Below are 18,205 nucleotides of genomic sequence, written 5' to 3'. Positions count from 1 at the left end.
ACCAAATATAAGATGCTACTGTGAGATTGAACCCATCAGACTCCATTCTTAACTGTAACACCACTTTTGGGTGGACTACTAAAATTTAGAAACCCTACACTAAACAAATGAGTCAAGGTGACAGACAGACACTTGTCTCCTTTATACATGAAGACCTTTGTGTTTAACCAGTCTACAATTCACTACATTGTATGTCTTTCTACAGGAAGTACACACTGTGCATTCCCATAAACGACTTGTTTGTGGTCTCCATTGAGCTGTTTTTTTTTTTTTATACATTATTTTTTTTTGTCTTCTACAGATGCAAGAATGAATAATCCGTCAGAAAGCAGCAAATCAGCAGACAGCGGGGATGGAAACACAGGTATGGAGCTGAGCGTGTCTCTGACTGCAATCGTATAAATATTAACTGGACTTAAAATTGACGTAGTATCTGATGGAAGTACCTTTCATGACTGCAGACCTGATGCCTGCCAAAAAAAAAAAAGCATTAAAAATGGTTTCAGCCCACCCCAACATAGCGTCCATTACTTCTACAATGTATGTTTAATGTACATTATCCCTTCTCTTTCTGTATGTGGATGGTTGCACTGTAATTACCGTAATAAAAAAAAAATTGAAAAATCTTTTTCTCCTAATCGATATACAGCTGTCACATGACCTAGTGCTTTCCCAGCCTGTCTGGCATGAAGAGCATCTACTCCTCTGCTGCTGGTCACATGTTCAAAATAAAAAAAAATAGCCTTTGGGATGCAGAGTAAAAATAAATATCCATAAACTGTTTTAAATTGTCATACAAATATATATTTGAAATCAAATCTTTTTTTTTTTGTTTATGGCAATAACATGGTGTGGGCGGATTTCTGCAAGTCACGGGCTGTGTCACGCCTCTCCAGTCTGTGTCTTAGAGTAACAGGGAGGTGAAGCCTCCATCAGCCAAGATGTAATATCCCACTTATATTATGTTTAGCTGGTTAATGTGCATGGAAGAGGAGGGAGGGAGTGGGTTGGCATTTACCACTCTATAGAGTCACATGTGGACACACAGTCACATGGGTTGCTCAGATGTGATGGGTAGGAAATTCTCAGGAAATAAGTACAATGAAAACTGAGCATGTGCAGTAGCTGGCAACACTGCTCTGCAGAATCTCCAACTGTAGTGAGGACATGGACAGGAGGGGGAGACAGAGACCAGTAGGATCAAGCTGTTTTTTTTTGCAGAATACAGAAAATGAATCTCCTAGTGAATGAGTGATTATGAACAGTATGCTAATACAACATTTATTGATTAGTTTTTAATGATGTGGGTATAATGACACTTTAAGGCAGTGGTCGTCAAAATGCGGCCCTTTGCTTGCCCTTATCTGGCCCTTGGGGTTCCTTTCCTCCTACTGATGTAAGACACTAACTGACACTAATGATGGGGCATTATTCCTCCCACCGACACTAACAATGGAGCACTAGTTCTCCCACTGACACCAACAATGAGGCACTTTTCTTCCCACGGACACCAATCACAGGACACTTCCTCCCACTGACACTAATGATGGGGCACTATTCCTCCCATTGACACCAGTGAAGGGGCTCTATTCTTTCCACTGGCACCAATGATCGGACACTGTTCCACCAATGCCAAAGATGCACTGTTTACTCCCACTGACACCAGGAAAATGTCTTCACTCACTTGCCACAGTCCACCTTAAAAACATAGAAACTTAAAAGGAACCTAAAAATCAACAAAAAGAAAAACATTTTTGCAGTTTGACTTGTAACCTGACTTCAGAGTCTGTTGTGATCTTTATGGATGAATTACTCTACAGTACATGCAGCTAAAGAGGTCAGTGAGGGTTGTTTGGGCACAGGTGCATTTAAAAATGAAACCCTGTCCATCCTTTGTATACATCACCAGTAGGGATGAGCTTAAAGAGGAATTCTAGGTATGAATATTTTACACACATTTACGTTGCTCCAGCTTGGAGTAATGTAACTATGTATAAAGCATACCTGGCCGATGCCCCTGGAAGCCGGAAATCACTGAAGTGTTCACCATTACTTCAGTGACCTGCATTTGTTTCTGGGGCCAGTGCTGAGTGGCTGGCATGCTGCATTCAGAACACAAGTTGTGTGCTTAGCACAGGCACCAGTCAAAGAATGTTCTGCATTTTCTGAATGAATGCAAAGCAATCTCTGATTGGACAAGGTGGAGAGGCAGGGCAGTAACATCACATTACCCAACCCCACGCACTCTTTTGCCAATCCATTGGCTATTAGTCAAACAGAAAATTGATTTGACAGACTCGGATGACTCCTAATAATCAGCTGAATCCAGGATGGAGTTTGCAGGCCTGAGGGTTAGCTGTGTGACCAAACACTGACAGAACCCTCACTGCCCTTTTGCTCTGAGAGAAGGACCTGCATCATACAGACACATTGAGATTGAGATTAGAAACTGGTCTCCTAGAATGGGTCAGGTCATGATTTCCATAGTCTATTTGTGTTTTCTGTCATCTGTATAAACAATTACATGTTCTTATAGCACAATACTAAAAGCTGCAAATTTTGCAGGCACACAAACGAATGGCCTGGACTTTCAAAAGCAACCAGTGCCTGTCGGAACGGCCATCACGACAGCCCAAGCACAGGCCTTCCTCGGACACCTCCACCAGGTAAGAATATACGCTGATGCACAGGCTTCTGTTCTTTGTCAAGGAAGTATCAATTCTACGACTTTGGTTCCTATCCTGTTCCTGCTGCTGACTGCTTCTTTCATACCAAATCAATGAATGATATAGGCACTCCATCCAAATTTGGAGTCAGTCAAATTTGCACCTGTGCGACTGCACTGGAGGTTTTTGGAATGGTGGTCTTGTCAGCACCCAGCCTTCCATTTCCCTCCTTTATGGGTGATGCGGCTTCCACACATGTGACTGGTGTAGCGGAGACAAGACTGGGCCTAAATCATAACCTAGACTCCTAACACATAACTGTGCCTAGTTGAATTGCATTGGTCCTTGACAGTGCATGGTGGCACCAGATGGGTCTTACTGGCTCCTAAATTCTACATTCATTTGCCTATTCCTATGGCTTCTAAAGAGATCAGCATCCACAGTTTGACCATTTTTTTTGTTGTCCAGCACATTTTCACACAGGTCCGTCTGGTAAGCGATGAGTCACACAAATATACAAATTTGTGAACCATATAATTTTCTGAAAATGTAACATTTTTAGTCATATATTCAAGACAATTAAAATCTTTGGTCAAGTGGGAGGGCATTAGTGGCCAGGAAATAAAACTCCTACTGACAAGCCATTTGCATCAGATCTCTAGTTTAAAATATTTCCGTTTTTGTTGTTTTTAAAAAAAAAAAAAAAAAAAAAAGATGAAAGATGATCCAGTCTAACGTTGTCGATATTGTTGCCACATTCTACAGCCTTACCCCTTTTACTGCAAAGAATCCTTTGCTTTTCCAGTGGTAATTTTTGATGCTGAGCTTCTATAATTGGAAAAATTTAAAACTAATAAATGAAAGGGGCACACCAGGGACAGTCAGGCTGGGGAGCGAAGGCTAGATCAGGGGTGTCAAACTCCATTTCATCAGCATTATGTATGTCCTCAAAGGGCTGGTTGTATCTGTAAGACTATATATATAAATTTATGCAGGGCTTTTGTTTTCTTCGATATGGAGGAATCCGCCCCCGCCAAACCGCACCCAACAGTGGAGTATCTTAAATGGGCAGGAGATGCCAGAAGTGTTTTATATGCGGAGTTCAGGGATGCACTATGTGCAGAGTTCAGGGGTGCACTACATACCGAGTGCAGGGTTCGGGGGGTGCTAAGTACAGAGTGCAGTATTGAGGAGTGCGCTACATACAGAGTGAAGAGCTTAGAGGTGTGCTATGTACAGTGTGCAGGGCTCAGCTCTCTTTCACACATACACATCTCACCTCCACCTCTCTCCAATGATCGCGATGGCCACATGAAATGGCCTGGCAGGCCAGATTCTGCCTACGGGCCTTGTGTTTGAGACATTTGGGCTAGATGAAGCTAGATCTCCACCAGCCAGAAAGTGAGGCGGGCTGTATCTGACTTTCTGCAGCTTCTAATGCACACAATCATAAGCTCACAGTGTGCAGTAAAATCAGAGTAAGCCATTTCGGTACAGAAGAGGAGCCGGTACAACTGTGTAAGACCTGCAGGGAAGGCCCGAGTTCAGCATTAAGTAATAACCGCTTTTGCTTTATGAAGTTTTTGGAATCAAAATTCTATTTGCAATATTTCTATATTGACTTTGTAAAAAAGGACACCTTCAAAATTCCCTCATTTTTATCCAAACTGAGCCAGACGACCTTGCGTGTTCTTCCATTGTAAAACCTCCAGACCTGTTTCATTTAAGTATCTACTGCGCACTCCCCTAAATTCTGTTGTCTAAAAATGCCAAAACGATGAATTTTGCATCTTTATTGGAACCGTTTGATTCCTTTTTGATAGTGCTAGTATAATATGCAGTATAGCTACAGAGAAAACGAAAATGTAACTAAAGGCAAAACCATTTTTTTTTTATTTTTTTTTTGGGATAGAGTGTAGAAGGATTTTATTTTATTTTTATTGCTGTTTGTGCCCCCTTTAGGGAGAGTCAGCCTCTCTATTTGTCCTGTCTACCATTATCGCTGAGAGTGAAAGAAAATTCAAATTTTGGGTTGTCCCCAGACCAGAAATAGATGCAAAATCTAATAGGGACACTAGCTCTGATGACAACCAGGTATTTCCCTCAATTTGGAGGGATTTCCTTTCTTTTCCTGTTTTGGCTATGGGGCAGGAAGTGAAGGTAAATCTTTTCAGTAAAAATTCATTAAAAAAAAAGAGTTTTGCCTTTTTAGTCCTATTTCCATTCAGTCTGTTGATTTTCGTAAGCAAATACATATAGGTTTTGTGAACATTTGTATGACATGAAGGTAGACCGAGTAAGGCACCTTTCACACGGGGTGGACTCCGATTTGATCTGCAGGGGATCTGTTGGCTGATCTTCTGCTGTTCAGAACAAAGCGGGTGGATGACAGGTCCGTGCCGCTCGGTTTATGCAGAGAGGACATGGACTGAGCCTGCTCTGCTCTATGGGCAGCCGGGTGTAATTGGACTCAGCCTGTCTGGTTACATTGTCTACCCTGAGATCCAATCCACCTAAATGGAAGGGAACGGATCCCCTTCTGTTTCTTATTTAATAGACATGATCGGATTGGAGGTATACAGGTGTACACAGATGCAAGTCCCGTTTTACACCTGCCAGTCCAGAGGGACACGAGGACCATCTGGTCAGGTCCGTCTGAAAAACTGAGAGGCAGACCTGATCGGATTACCCGTGTGAAAAAGGGCCTGACATGACTTTCTAGTTATCCTAGAAAGTCATGTCCGGCCCTTTTCAGACGAGTAATCTGATCAGGTCTGCCTCTCAGTTTTTCAGGCGGACCTGACCGGATGGTCCTTGTGTCCCTCTGGACTGGGAGGTGTAAAACCGTTTTTATAAAGCTGGATACAAGAAATTCACATTAAACAAAGGAGTCGAAGTAGATAGTTTAAACCAGTGAAGAAGACGGCCCACGTGAAGGGGTTGGGTGATCAGTATATGGAAGCAAGGTGTAAATGCAAATGAATCAGTAATAGGGGGAGACAGATCTCTTCACACTCTCAAAGGGTCAGAAGATCTTGATCCACCATACCCCATACCAGTGTCCTGATCACCACCATACCCCATACCAGTGTCCTGATCACCACCATACCCCATACCAGTGTCCTGATCACCATACCCCATACCAGTGTCCTAATCAACACCATTCCCCATACCAGCATCCTGATCACCACCATACCCCATACCAGCGACCTGATCACCACCATACCCCATACCAGCGTCCTGATCACCACCATACCCCATACCCGCGTCCTGATCACCACCATATCCCATACCAGCGTCCTGATCACCACCATATCCCATACCAGCATCCTGATCACCACCATACCCCATACCAGTGTTCTGATCACCACCATATCCCATACCAGCGTCCTGATCACCACCATACCCCATACCAGTGTCCTGATCACCACCATACCCCACACCAGCGTCCTGATCACCACCATACCCCATACCAGCGTCCTGATCACCACCATACCCCATACCAGCGTCCTGATCACCACCATACCCCATACCAGCGTCCTGATCACCACCATACCCCATACCAGCGTCCTGATCACCACCATACCCCATACCAGCGTCCTGATCACCACCATACCCCATACCAGCGTCCTGATCACCACCATACCCCATACCAGTGTCCTGATCAGTGCCATACCCCATACCAGCATCCTGATCACCACCATACCCCACACCAGTGTCCTGATCACCTCCATACCCCATACCAGTGTCCTGATCATCACCATACCCCATACCAGCGACCTGATCACCACCATACCCCATACCAGCGTCCTGATCATCACCATACCCCATACCAGCGTCCTGATCACCACCATACCCCATACCAGCGTCCTGATCACCCCCATACCCCATACCAGCGTCCTGATCACCACCATACCCCACACCAGTGTCCTGATCACCACCATACCCCATACCAGTGTCCTGATCACCGCCATAATTTCACTGGGAGATAGGGAGATGTCCGCAGCTACCAGATGGTCTGGAACGTCTCCATTCTGTCAGTGGACTTCACTTGTTTTGCTCCTATTGTTAAACAGTTTGTTCAGGTCCTGTGCCAATGGCGCTTACATTATGTTTTTTTGTCAGTGTAATTTTTTCAGTGTTTTCAAGTTTGCAAACTGATATTTAATATTGTTTTTATTATTGTTTATATCAACTAGTTACTTACACTCATTAATTCTGCATCATGGGCTTTTAAATTAGAGTGCCCATAACTGCTTACCTGCTTGCTGACAGCCGGTGTATGAGTGACTAGGGCAAGTGGTTATGTCTCTGTTGGAAACAGAGGAGGGGGGGGGGGGTGTTTCTTTTATGTCATTATACAATCTGTGGAATCAGATTTCCCTGCTAATCAGGTCTGATGCACAACTATCAGAGAGTTTAAAAAACAAAAGTTGCATCTTTATATTCTCACAGGCGCACGTACACGCAGGTTAGATAGAGGCCATTAGCCTTTTGTTTTTCTGGACTGTGGGGAGAAACTGGATCACCAGGAACCCAAGCAAACATGGGGGAATTGTACAAACCTCTGTGTAGGTTGTGTGACTGGAATTTAATGCTGACTTCTTCTAAGGCAAGCCAGATGGGGCAGATGTGTCATAGAGAGCAGTGGGTGGGGAAACACCTGTCTGTCCTCTGAGGAACCAGCACTTTGCTGTGCTTGCATGACTCTTCCACTGCACAGCACTTGCACAGCTCACTACCTCCTAACGTCTCTTCACTGAGAAGAGGGAAAGATCAGCCCAGCCACTGCAATGTGTCTCAAGTCAAAACTTAGTTTCTTGTTTGTAGTTATGAATAGAATGGTGGTGGTGGGGGGGGGGGGGGGGTCAGTGCCTCTGTCAGGGCTGTATTGGTGTCTGTGTCCCTGCACATGAGAGTCACCATCTGTTTGTCCAGGAGACCATTGTCACTGGGACAGTAATAAAGAATCCAAGATTTTGAGTTGTCACCAGAACAGGAAATAGAGGGGAAATCCTCTGAAGGAAAGAATGTTCCTGTAACAACTGTCCAAAAGGGTATTTAAAGTGTAACTAAGGCTCAGTTCAGAGTAGTGCGAATCCAAAGTAGCGTGATTTCCAGTGCAACTGTATGCGACTTTACACTCTCTTGCACTCAAGTCGCTTCAAAGTAGAGCAGAAACCTTTTTAAAGTCGCATAGATTGGGACAGGTGTGACTTTTTGTCCAAAGGTGCATCACAAGTCTCACTAATGTGAATAGAGTGTGCAGGCAAAAATTTCCTTTTGTTTTGGATAGAGTGGAGATGGATTAGAACTAGTGGTGCGCCGAAATGAAAATTCTGGCACCGAAACCGAAAATTCGGGATGCACCTGGCCAAAAACCAAAACGGACTGTTTTTAAACATTTTTTTTAATGAATGTAATTAATGTGGCTGGCAGTTTTTGCATTGTAGCCTATGGGACACAATTTTGCATTGTAGTCTATGGGACGCGATTTAGCATTGAAGTCTATGGGGCGCGATTTAGCATTGAAGTCTACGGGACGCGATTTAGCATTGAAGTCTACGGGACGCGATTTAGCATTGAAGTCTACGGGACGCGATTTAGCATTGAAGTCTACGGGACGCGATTTAGCATTGAAGTCTACGGGACGCGATTTAGCATTGAAGTCTACGGGACGCGATTTAGCATTGAAGTCTACGGGACGCGATTTAGCATTGAAGTCTACGGGACGCGATTTAGCATTGAAGTCTACGGGACGCGATTTAGCATTGAAGTCTACGGGACGCGATTTAGCATTGAAGTCTACGGGACGCGATTTAGCATTGAAGTCTACGGGACGCGATTTAGCATTGAAGTCTACGGGACGCGATTTAGCATTGAAGTCTACGGGACGCGATTTAGCATTGAAGTTTACGGGGCGCGATTTAGCATTGAAGTCTACGGGGAGCGATTTAGCATTGAAGTCTACGGGCGCAATTTTAGCATTGAAGTGGATGGGACGCGATTTAGCATTGAAGTCAATGGGATGCAGCATTCTATTTATCAGCACCCTTTTTTTTCCTTTCGGCAAAATGCCCATAACCCCATTTTGGTCAATATATCGGTACATCCTTAAATAGAACCCCTGTCAGGTTTTTATTGCGGTCTGTGTTACTGACCTTCCCTATTTGTCATGTTTACCATTATCAGTGAAAGAAAATCCCAAGTTTTGGGTTTGCCCTAGAAAAGTAAAGTGGGGACACTAGTGCTGGTGACCTGGGGGGCCCAATAGATTTGCTTAATTTGCAGGGATTTCCTCTCACTTCCTGTTTTGGCTATGGGACATGAAGTGAAGGGAAATTTCCCCAATGGGGCACAGATTCCAAAAAACATATTTGATGGGTTATAATCCTCCCTTACTCTATCCCAAATGAAAAAAAAAGTTTTGCCTTTAGTTTTACTTTAATCTTCCTGTTGGAGAAATTGTTTTTTCTCACCTCTTGTGTCTTCAAGAGGAAGTAAAGGGGAATCTCCGCAATGACACAGCACAAAAAAATCCAGGGAAGGGTGTTGGGTGTTCCCTATTTTTTTTTCTTTTTTAATGCCTTTAATACAATTAAAATCTCTGGTAAAAATGATCACTTTTACAGTTGCAAACAGTCATTCTCCCTGAGAGTGTTAGTCGAAATGGTTATAAAGATGAAGGGAAAGGTGGTGGTGTGTGTGTGCGTGGGGGGGGGGGGGGGGGCGAGGTATAGGATCTTTTGTTCCATTTTAGTACCAAAACAGAGCAGCAGGGGAGCAAAAAGAATATATGTGTTGCTGGGGAAGGCGACAGAAAAATACCTGTTGATTATCCAGCAAAGGAGAGAAGGAGAACTGGCAGGGCTGACAACACTGCTTGAATTGTTTAGTGCAGCACAGGCTATGTATTGTCAGCCCACACAAGAAGTTAAGAGCTCCCACGATTTCTGGCAGATCTGCACCTGCAGCATTTTTTTAAACCCAGAGCATACATGTGTTGCAGAGATTTACGGTTTTTACTCAAACATACACTTTAATTTGCCCGTTGTACAGATACACTTCGAAGCTGAAGTCTAGGAATATGGAAAACCTTCCTTTGCATTGTGGTTCCCCTGCACTGCAAGGATTAGATGCTCCTTCTTACCTAATCGGTCAGTAAAAAAACATTTTTACTTCGTATCCCTCACTGTTCCAGCATCCGGTGCTCACCTCTTCTCTGTGACGCTCCGGGTAGTTGGTGGGCTTCACTTACAATATACAGTGGGGATCAAAAGTTTGGGCACCCCAGCTAAAAATTTGTATTAATGTGCATAAAGAAGCCAAGGAAAGATGGAAAAATCTCCAAAAGGCATCAAATTACAGATTAGACATTCTTATAATATGTCAACAAAAGTTAGATTTTATTTCCATCATTTACACTTTCAAAATAACAGAAAACAAAAAAATGGTGTCTGCAAAAGTTTGGGCACCCTGCAGAGTTAATATCTTGTACTGCCCCCTTTGGCAAGTATCACAGCTTGTAAACGCTTTTTGTAGCCAGCCAAGAGTCTTTCAATTCTTGTTTGAGGTATCTTTGCCCATTCTTCCTTACAAAAGTCTTCCAGTTCTTCGAGATTTCTGGGCTGTCCAAAATGCATCAGGCTTGTCTATATGTTCATTTGCAAAGTTCAAACGATGATTTTTGTGGTGAGGACGTAGAAGAGGTTTTCTTCTGATGACTCTTCCATGAAGACCATATTTGTACAAGTATCTCTTTATAGTGGAATAGTGACCACAACTCCAGTGTCTGCCAGATCTTTCTGGAGGGATCGTGCAGTCAAACGTGGGTTTTGAATTGTTTTTCTCACAATCCTGCGAGCTGTTCTGTCTGATATTTTTCTTGGTCTTCCAGATCTTGCTTTAACTTCCACTGTTCCTGATGACTGACATTTCTTAATTACATTCCGAACAGAGGATATTGACATCTGAAAATGCTTTGCTATCTTCTTATAGCCTTCTCCAGCTTTGTGAGCGTCAACTATTTTCAGTTTCAGTTTTCTAGACAACTGCTTAGAAGAACCCATGGTGCTGATTGTTGGGGCAAGGTCAGATGAGTCGGGGCATTTAAAACCTTTGAGATTGACATCACCTGGTCTTCCCAGACGATGATTGAGAACAATCCATGACACTGGCAGCTCTCAGCTTGGCAAAGGGGGCAGTGCATGCTATAAATTCTGCAGGGTGCCCAAACTTTTGCAGACGCCATTTTTTTGTTTTCTGTTATTTTGAAAGTGTAAATGATGGAAATAAAATCTAACTTTTGTTGACATATTATAAGAATGTCTAATCTGTAATTTGATGCCTTTTGGAGATTTTTCCATCTTTCCTTGGCTTCTTTATGCACATTAATACAAAATTTTAGCTGGGGTGCCCAAACTTTCGATCCCCACTGTAGGTCTGCTGGTCCTGTATTGTACATGATGATATCAGAGCACCAATGAGTAATAGCTGTAGGGACCAGTCCCACGGAGAGGAGGAAGCCTGCAGTAGTGAGGAATAAGGCAAGTAAATGTGATTTTCTTGTGGTACTCTAAGCAAAGACAGGCATTTAACCCTTTTTTATATTCCTGGAGTTCAGCTTCAAAGTTACGTACACTGTGCAATATTGGGTTGGGTGGCACGTTTCAGACTTTTTCAGTTGTTGGAGAGCCGACTGTATGGATAGGATTGGCCTTCATGAAGATGAGCAGGGTCACTGTTGTACTATATTTAATAGGTCAAGCAATAGGCCTGCATAGTAGAGTTCTAGCGTTTTTCTATAGAAGGCAGATTGGCTCCTAAAAACATACACACTGCCGCAGTGTCCTGTACACTCCCAGGTATCCAGAGAGGTTTGTACCCGGTGACGCTCTGTACTTTTACTTGCATCACACACTTTACTTCTCTCAAAAATGCAGAGATTTTCTGTTGGTAAAAAGAGGCAATTTGCTATTTGAGATTACTTCTGTTATATCACAAGAAATAACAGATATTAGTGCGTACAATCCATCAACTGAACAGCTGGTGCCCCCCCCCCCCCCCACACACACACTATTTTATTTATATACTAGGCAACACAACTCTTCAGCACTTACAAATCCATATAGACCAAAGTGTTATTAAACTCTCCTTATCAAAGTTGTTATCTTGTCTACTCATTGATGTTGTTGACAGTCTCTTCCTTTCAGCACAGGATCCTTATTTTTTTTTTTTTTTTTTTTTTCCCCATCAAGATTCCATATTTGCTGGGGATCCTGTCACTAGTTTGCTCCCTATAGAGCTGCTGGAGATGTGAGATTTGGTGCTGCTTACTGTTCTCCTTACTGGAGGCTCTGACATGAGGAAGCAAAGTCTGCCTTTAGCAAGATGGTTGCCTCCATATTTAGAGTCCATAATGGGGAAAAAAAATCAGTTAAAGGGAAGCCACAGGCTACACTGGTGACTAGTCCTTTGCCCTCTAATTGACTTTTCTTGGGCACAGCTTCCAGAGTGCAGTTCTCCTCCTTTTTTCCAATAGAAACAAAAAACTGTTACTGTAATTAACAAATTGTTGGACCTTAATTTGTTTGCCTCTTAGTAAAAATCCATCTAAAACCGCATCCCCACCTAAGACTCCCATGACTAAGACTATGAATAGTGTTGTTACCCTGTAAAAGAAGAATTCTAGGTATGAATAATTTATACAAAGTTATATTGGTCCAGCTTGGACCTAAGTGACTATGCATATACCCAGAGGCGTAACTAGAACCTTCAGGGCCCAGAGCAAGAAGCCATAAAATGCCCCCTGACCGGGTTCCTCCTACAGGGGCTGAATGCCAGGACTCGGTTGCAAGTGCAACATTTGCGACCCCCGATAGTTCCGCCTCTGGTGTCGGTATTTATTTATTTGCATTATTTTTTTTGCCTTTTTTATTTAATTTATCTTACAATTTTATTAATATTTTTACATTTTTTTTAGGAACCACATTGGAGGACTTTGGTGAAATATCAGGGATCTAAATAGACCTCTAATATCTCACCTTTGAGACAGAGAAAGGAGATTGAGGACCATCTCCATCTCTGCAGCCTCAGCTGCACAGAATGAATGGACAGGAATAGCTCTGCATGGAGTTTTCCATTCATTCATGAACTGAAGCATAGTAAACGCGTTACGGACCACTGACTCTATTCATTAAGACAAGGAAGTGGCCAGTAAATGACATATTTACCAGCACATTCCCTGCTCTCCATCCTAACACATAGAGGAAAGGGGAGGGAGGAAAGAAACCATCAGCACTGAGGGGGATGAGGGGGGGGCAGTTGATCACACAGTGGCCCAATCACAGCAGGAGGTGGATAGCAGGGACGGCATGTAGAGGAATCAATCCCCTCCATTTCAGTGGCTGCAGGAGTAAAAATGGAAGGGATCGGTTCCTTTATATGCCGCCCCTGCTGCCCCTCCTATCCACGTATACAGGGGGGCCACACAGTCCCCCTGGAGCATGGGGCTGGGTTGTAATTGCGACCTCTGGGACCCCTGTGCGTACGCCCCCTGCATATACGCAATACCTGTGAAATCCTTGTAGAAGATGGAAATCATTGTAGTAAACCTGCGAGGCAGCAACATCAGGCTCCCAACCTTGTCCAAACTGTCCTAATTGGCCCTAGTATGTATATGTATTCATATGAGATGGGGACCTTAGATTGCAAGCTCCTTGAGGCCAGGGAATAGTATGAATGTAGTATGTAAAGCGCTGTGTAAATTGTTAGCACTCCGTAAATGATTGGACTAATAATAATCTTCAGTTGTGTGCTTACTTGCTTATGTTCTCTCTAGATGCTCAGGGATTCCCTACACCCCCGGTACTCACTTATTCAAATAGTGACCACGGCTTCTATGGTCTTGTTGGTCAGCCTCTTCTTGCTCTATGCCCCATATTGGTCAAACTCTTCCTCCACACCCTCCTACGCCCTGTAAAATCTCTGCAATGCATGGGGTACTTTTGTCAGTCCCATCAATAACCCTGCACTTCCAGATTATCATTGACAATACTCAGGTCAGCCATATGACTAACAAGTGTTAAAATATCTACCTTAATAGTGAATGGATTTTCTATCTACCTTAATAGTGAATGGATTTTCTGTAAGTGTACAATAATTCATACACTTGAAATTAATGAAAAAAATAGTTTTGAAAGCAAAGCTGAACTCCAGGCAGTTATAAAAATGATAATGCGTTCAATAAAATAAGACTTTGTCTAAATATAACTAGTCTTGATATCAGTCCCCGTATTGTAGCTTTTAGACTGGGAGAGGGAGGAGCAGCACTAGAAGCCACCATAAACATGCTGACAGTAGGCGACAACAAAGTGACGACTTGTTTCATGAATTCATGACCATTCATGATCAAGCTGTGCTTTTGTGGGGTAGGTGGAGGTCCAGGATCTGGCTGTGCATTCTGGCAAGGGTTCCTGGGTCACAAGTTTGGGTGAACAGAAACAAAAACCCTTTGGCAGGTCTGACAGGAGGTATTTCAATGATGCGGTTTGCTTAGAGTTCTGATTGAATGTCTGTTCTGTAATGGCATGTAGGTGATAATTGTCTGCTGTTACCAGATTCACGTGCTGTGTTTGCCCTGTATCATAGGTCCAGCTTGCTGGAACAAGTTTACAGGCCGCTGCACAGTCCTTAAATGTACAGGTAAGCACCAAACACACTGCATGCCATGCTGCCTCTGTTCTGATTCTTCCACATATGCACTGCCTTTCATTGCAGGCTGTTATTTATTATTTATTTCAGGTACTTATATAGCGCCGTCAATTTACACAGCGCTTTACATATATAGTACATTCACATCAGTCCCTAACCCTGAAGGGGCGTATAATCTAAGGTCCCTAACTCACATTCATACATACACATATTAGGGCCAATTTAGACAGGAGCCAATTAACCTACCAGCATGTCTTTGGAGTGTGTACACACACACACACACACACACACACACACACACACACACACACACACACACACACACACACACACACACACACACACACACACACACACACACACACACACACACACACACACACACACACACACACACACACACACTATATATTGACTTTTTTAAATTTTCAAAATAGTTACACTTTTTTTAATACTGTAATTGTAACCATTACAATATGAAACAGAGGCACACTGCCATCTTCTGGCCTTTATAAGCTGTGACGTTGGTTCACAAGCAAACCTTACAGTATTATTTATTTCAGGTACTTATATAGCGCCATCCATTTACGCAGCGCTTTACACACATATTGTACATTCACATCAGTCCCTAACCCTCATCTAAGGTCCCTAACTCACATTCATACATACTAAGGCCAATTTAGACAGGTGCCAATTCACCTACCAGCATGTCTTTGGAGTGTGGAAGGAAACCGGAGTACCTGGAGGAAACCCACGCAGGCACAGGGAGAACATGCAAACTCCAGGCAGGTGGTGCCGTGGCTGGGATTCGAACCAACGACCCTAGTACTGCCAGGCGGAAGTGCTGACCATTTAGCCACTGTGCTGCCCACAAAAGCAAGCAGCCAATTACTTGTGAAAAAAATAGGACTCAATTAGAAATTTAAAGTTAAATTTGCCTTTAACAACCAATCTGCTTCCACCTGTCATTATTCCAGTACAGGTTTGGAAATAGCTGGTGAAATCTGGTAAACATATTTCCCTCCCTCACTTTTTTTGTAAAGCATCTCTGCAGTCAAGTGCACATTTGAAATGCATCTGTGTGATCTGTTATTACCTTTATTATTCTGTTTAGCCACTCTTGTGATTCAAGCTGCATTGGCCAGAGGATTTCAGCTTTTCAGCTCCTGTGTCACCTCCCACCTTTTAGCTTTGGGGTCTCCCTATTGTGCTCCACTCTTGTAAGATACCCAACACTCAACTTTAGCCAAAATATTATTATTATACAGGATTTATATAGCGCCAACAGTTTGTACAATATAAAAGAAGTCCGTACAGTTACAATACAAGTCAAGGCAATAGGGTTAGGAGGGCCCTGCTCCTGAGAGCTTACAATCTAAAAAGGAGGGGTAAGTGATACAAAATGTAATAATTGTGAGGGGATGAGCTGATGGAGGAGTAATTTTTCAGTTGTTAGTTGGCTTCCCTGAAGAGAAGAGTTTCCAGTGATCACTCAAATGTGGACAGAGTAGGAAATAGCCGGACAGATTGGCGTAGGGAGTTCCAGAGGATGGAAGAGGCTCTGGAGAAGTCCTGCAGGTGAGCATAGAGGAGGTGACAAATGAGCTAGAGAGCAGAATGTCTTGGGAGGAGCGAAAGGGGAGGTTTGGATGATCTTTTGGAAAGTATGTTGGTGATGTGGGTGGCTTTGTATGTAGATATTATTTTAAATGTTGTTTATTGGGTGAGCAGAATCCAGTAAAGGGATTGGCAGAGAGGGGTGGTAGACCTGGAGAGTCTGGCAGCAGCATTCATGATAAACTAAAAGGAGGAAGATTGTGTAAGGATAGGCCAACATGGAGGGAGTTGCAGCAGTTGAGGAAAGAGAGATGGTTTTAAGTACTTGTGTGAAAAGTGCAGCTTGCCTTAAGATGGCCATACATGGATTGAAATTTGGCTGGTTCAGCAGGATCTATCGATCGACTTTTCACAAACGAGCCTTTTAGAAAGTCTCCACTCAATCAGCACATGCGGCCAATGGGCTGCAGCACTGATTACTGTGTTCTGACGACAGGAGAATCCCGCTGTCAGAATGAGAAGACACAGTGGGGAGGTTTTCACCATCCACCTCAAAGGTGTAGATAGGGAAATAGTAACGTATGGCCAGCTTTAAATATGCCTCCTATGTGTGTTTAGTGCAGGGGTGGGCAAACTTTTTGACTTGAGGGCCGCAATGGGTTCATATATTGGACCCGGGGGCCGGACCAAGAGTAGATGAATGATGTGTATGTGTCATCCATAGTAAGTATAGTAATATTCCCCCATAGTAATTAATCCCCCATATAGTAATTCATCCCCCCTATAGTAATTCATCCCCCATATAGTAATTCATCCCCCATATAGTAATTCATCCCCCATATAGTAATTCATCCCCCATATAGTAATTCATCCCCCCTATAGTAATTCATCCCCCCTATAGTAATTCATTCCCCATATAGTAATTCATCCCCCATATAGTAATTCATTCCCCATATTATTTCATCCCCCATAGTACTATTCCCCCCCAAGTAGTAAGCCAAGTCCCCCGTGTCAATTCACTTACCTTTGCTCCGCGCGTTCCTCTTGCCGTGTTCCCGCGCCATTCCGGTCTTCAGGGCGGACTGTGAGAGGAGCCTAGCTCCCCTCACGGTCGTCACGCTGCCCCGCCTACACACATCCTGACAGCCAATGTATCACGCTCCGCGGGCCGGATTAAAAGGTCCGCCAGGCCGTATACGGCCCGCGGGCCGTAGTTTGCCCATTGCTGGTTTAGTGGGTGGAAGAGTCCCATCGTCAGAGTACAAAGACGCAGCGGGAGATTTCCCCATGCACCAATCATCCTCGAATGTGTTGAAGGGAAATTGGCCAAAATTTGAGTAATATATGGTCAGCTTTAAATGTGTCTCCTATGCATGTTTAGTTGATGCTAGCCTTTCTGTATTTGGTGTATCTTGGTATTGCATGCTGGTTACTAACACATGCTGATACATAACAGCCTTTGCATTCATTGACTGTACTAGTCAGATCAGGCAGCTGCCTTCTCATGTCTGTGGTTGCCCTGATGATATCCTAATTCACAATGTAATCGATGCAGTCTGAGTACAATCTTTTTATTGAAGCCTGTGCTGTGCCCGTCATTAGTGCCCCCTCTGCTGCATACAGGGTGGATTTGATTTAAATCAAACTGATCACGATTATTTAAATCACTAGTCAGTAAGGCTTGATGTAAATCCTAGTTTTCTACATAAAGACTAATTCTTGCTGGTATAACTTTAATATACAAGTAGATGAAGATTTTTAGAATAACAACTTTTCATATTAGTTTTTTTATCCCCAGTTTAAGAGGTTAATCATTCATATTTGGACAACTTTTCTGTTGTACTTAGGAAGGAGAAAAATAATCATTCCCTTAATAACAATTTAAATAGATTTATTCAACTGAAACAATAACATTCCAGCATATGTTATTTGCTTAAACATCCATGTTTGTTCACTAATTTGGCTAAACAAAATATATATATTTTAAGAAACGTAGACTGTCAGCCCCTTCCACACTTAGTTTCACTTTCTTCTTGTGCAGATCTATTCCACTCCAAACAATCAGAAAAATATTGTTTCTATTCTATTCACTGAACTTCTTGAAACTTAGCACTGAAGGGGTTGATTCTGTATTCATAGGTTTGTAGAAGTTAGGATGAAGGTCTTTTTCTTAACTCTGTTCATGTTATAACATTTTTGCTGTGAAGAAGAGGCATGTGATCTCCGCTGAGTCAAATTCAGTTTTGAGAACTGCAAAAGTAAACCGAACA

At 43.0% G+C, this 18,205-nt stretch overlaps 1 protein-coding gene across 1 annotated transcript in view; it reads left to right on the top strand.

Moving 5' to 3' along the window:
- Positions 1 to 305: 305 nt before the first annotated feature.
- The window catches only part of POU2F1 (POU class 2 homeobox 1), a 105,644-nt gene continuing 87,744 nt past the window's right edge, over positions 306 to 18,205 (top strand). Inside the window, exons 1-2 of the mRNA XM_089691943.1 lie at positions 306 to 364; positions 2,566 to 2,666. Coding sequence (XP_089548069.1) covers positions 310 to 364; positions 2,566 to 2,666 — 156 coding nt within the window. The 5' untranslated portion in view covers positions 306 to 309. The remainder of the gene's footprint in view (positions 365 to 2,565; positions 2,667 to 18,205) is intronic.

The sequence above is a fragment of the Staurois parvus genome, unplaced genomic scaffold (genome assembly GCF_062004578.1).
Source record: "Staurois parvus isolate SC_StPar_1 unplaced genomic scaffold, SC_StPar_1.0 ptg000574l, whole genome shotgun sequence".
NCBI classification, from domain to species: Eukaryota; Metazoa; Chordata; class Amphibia; order Anura; family Ranidae; genus Staurois; species Staurois parvus.
This window is presented reverse-complemented; position numbering and strand designations above follow the sequence as displayed.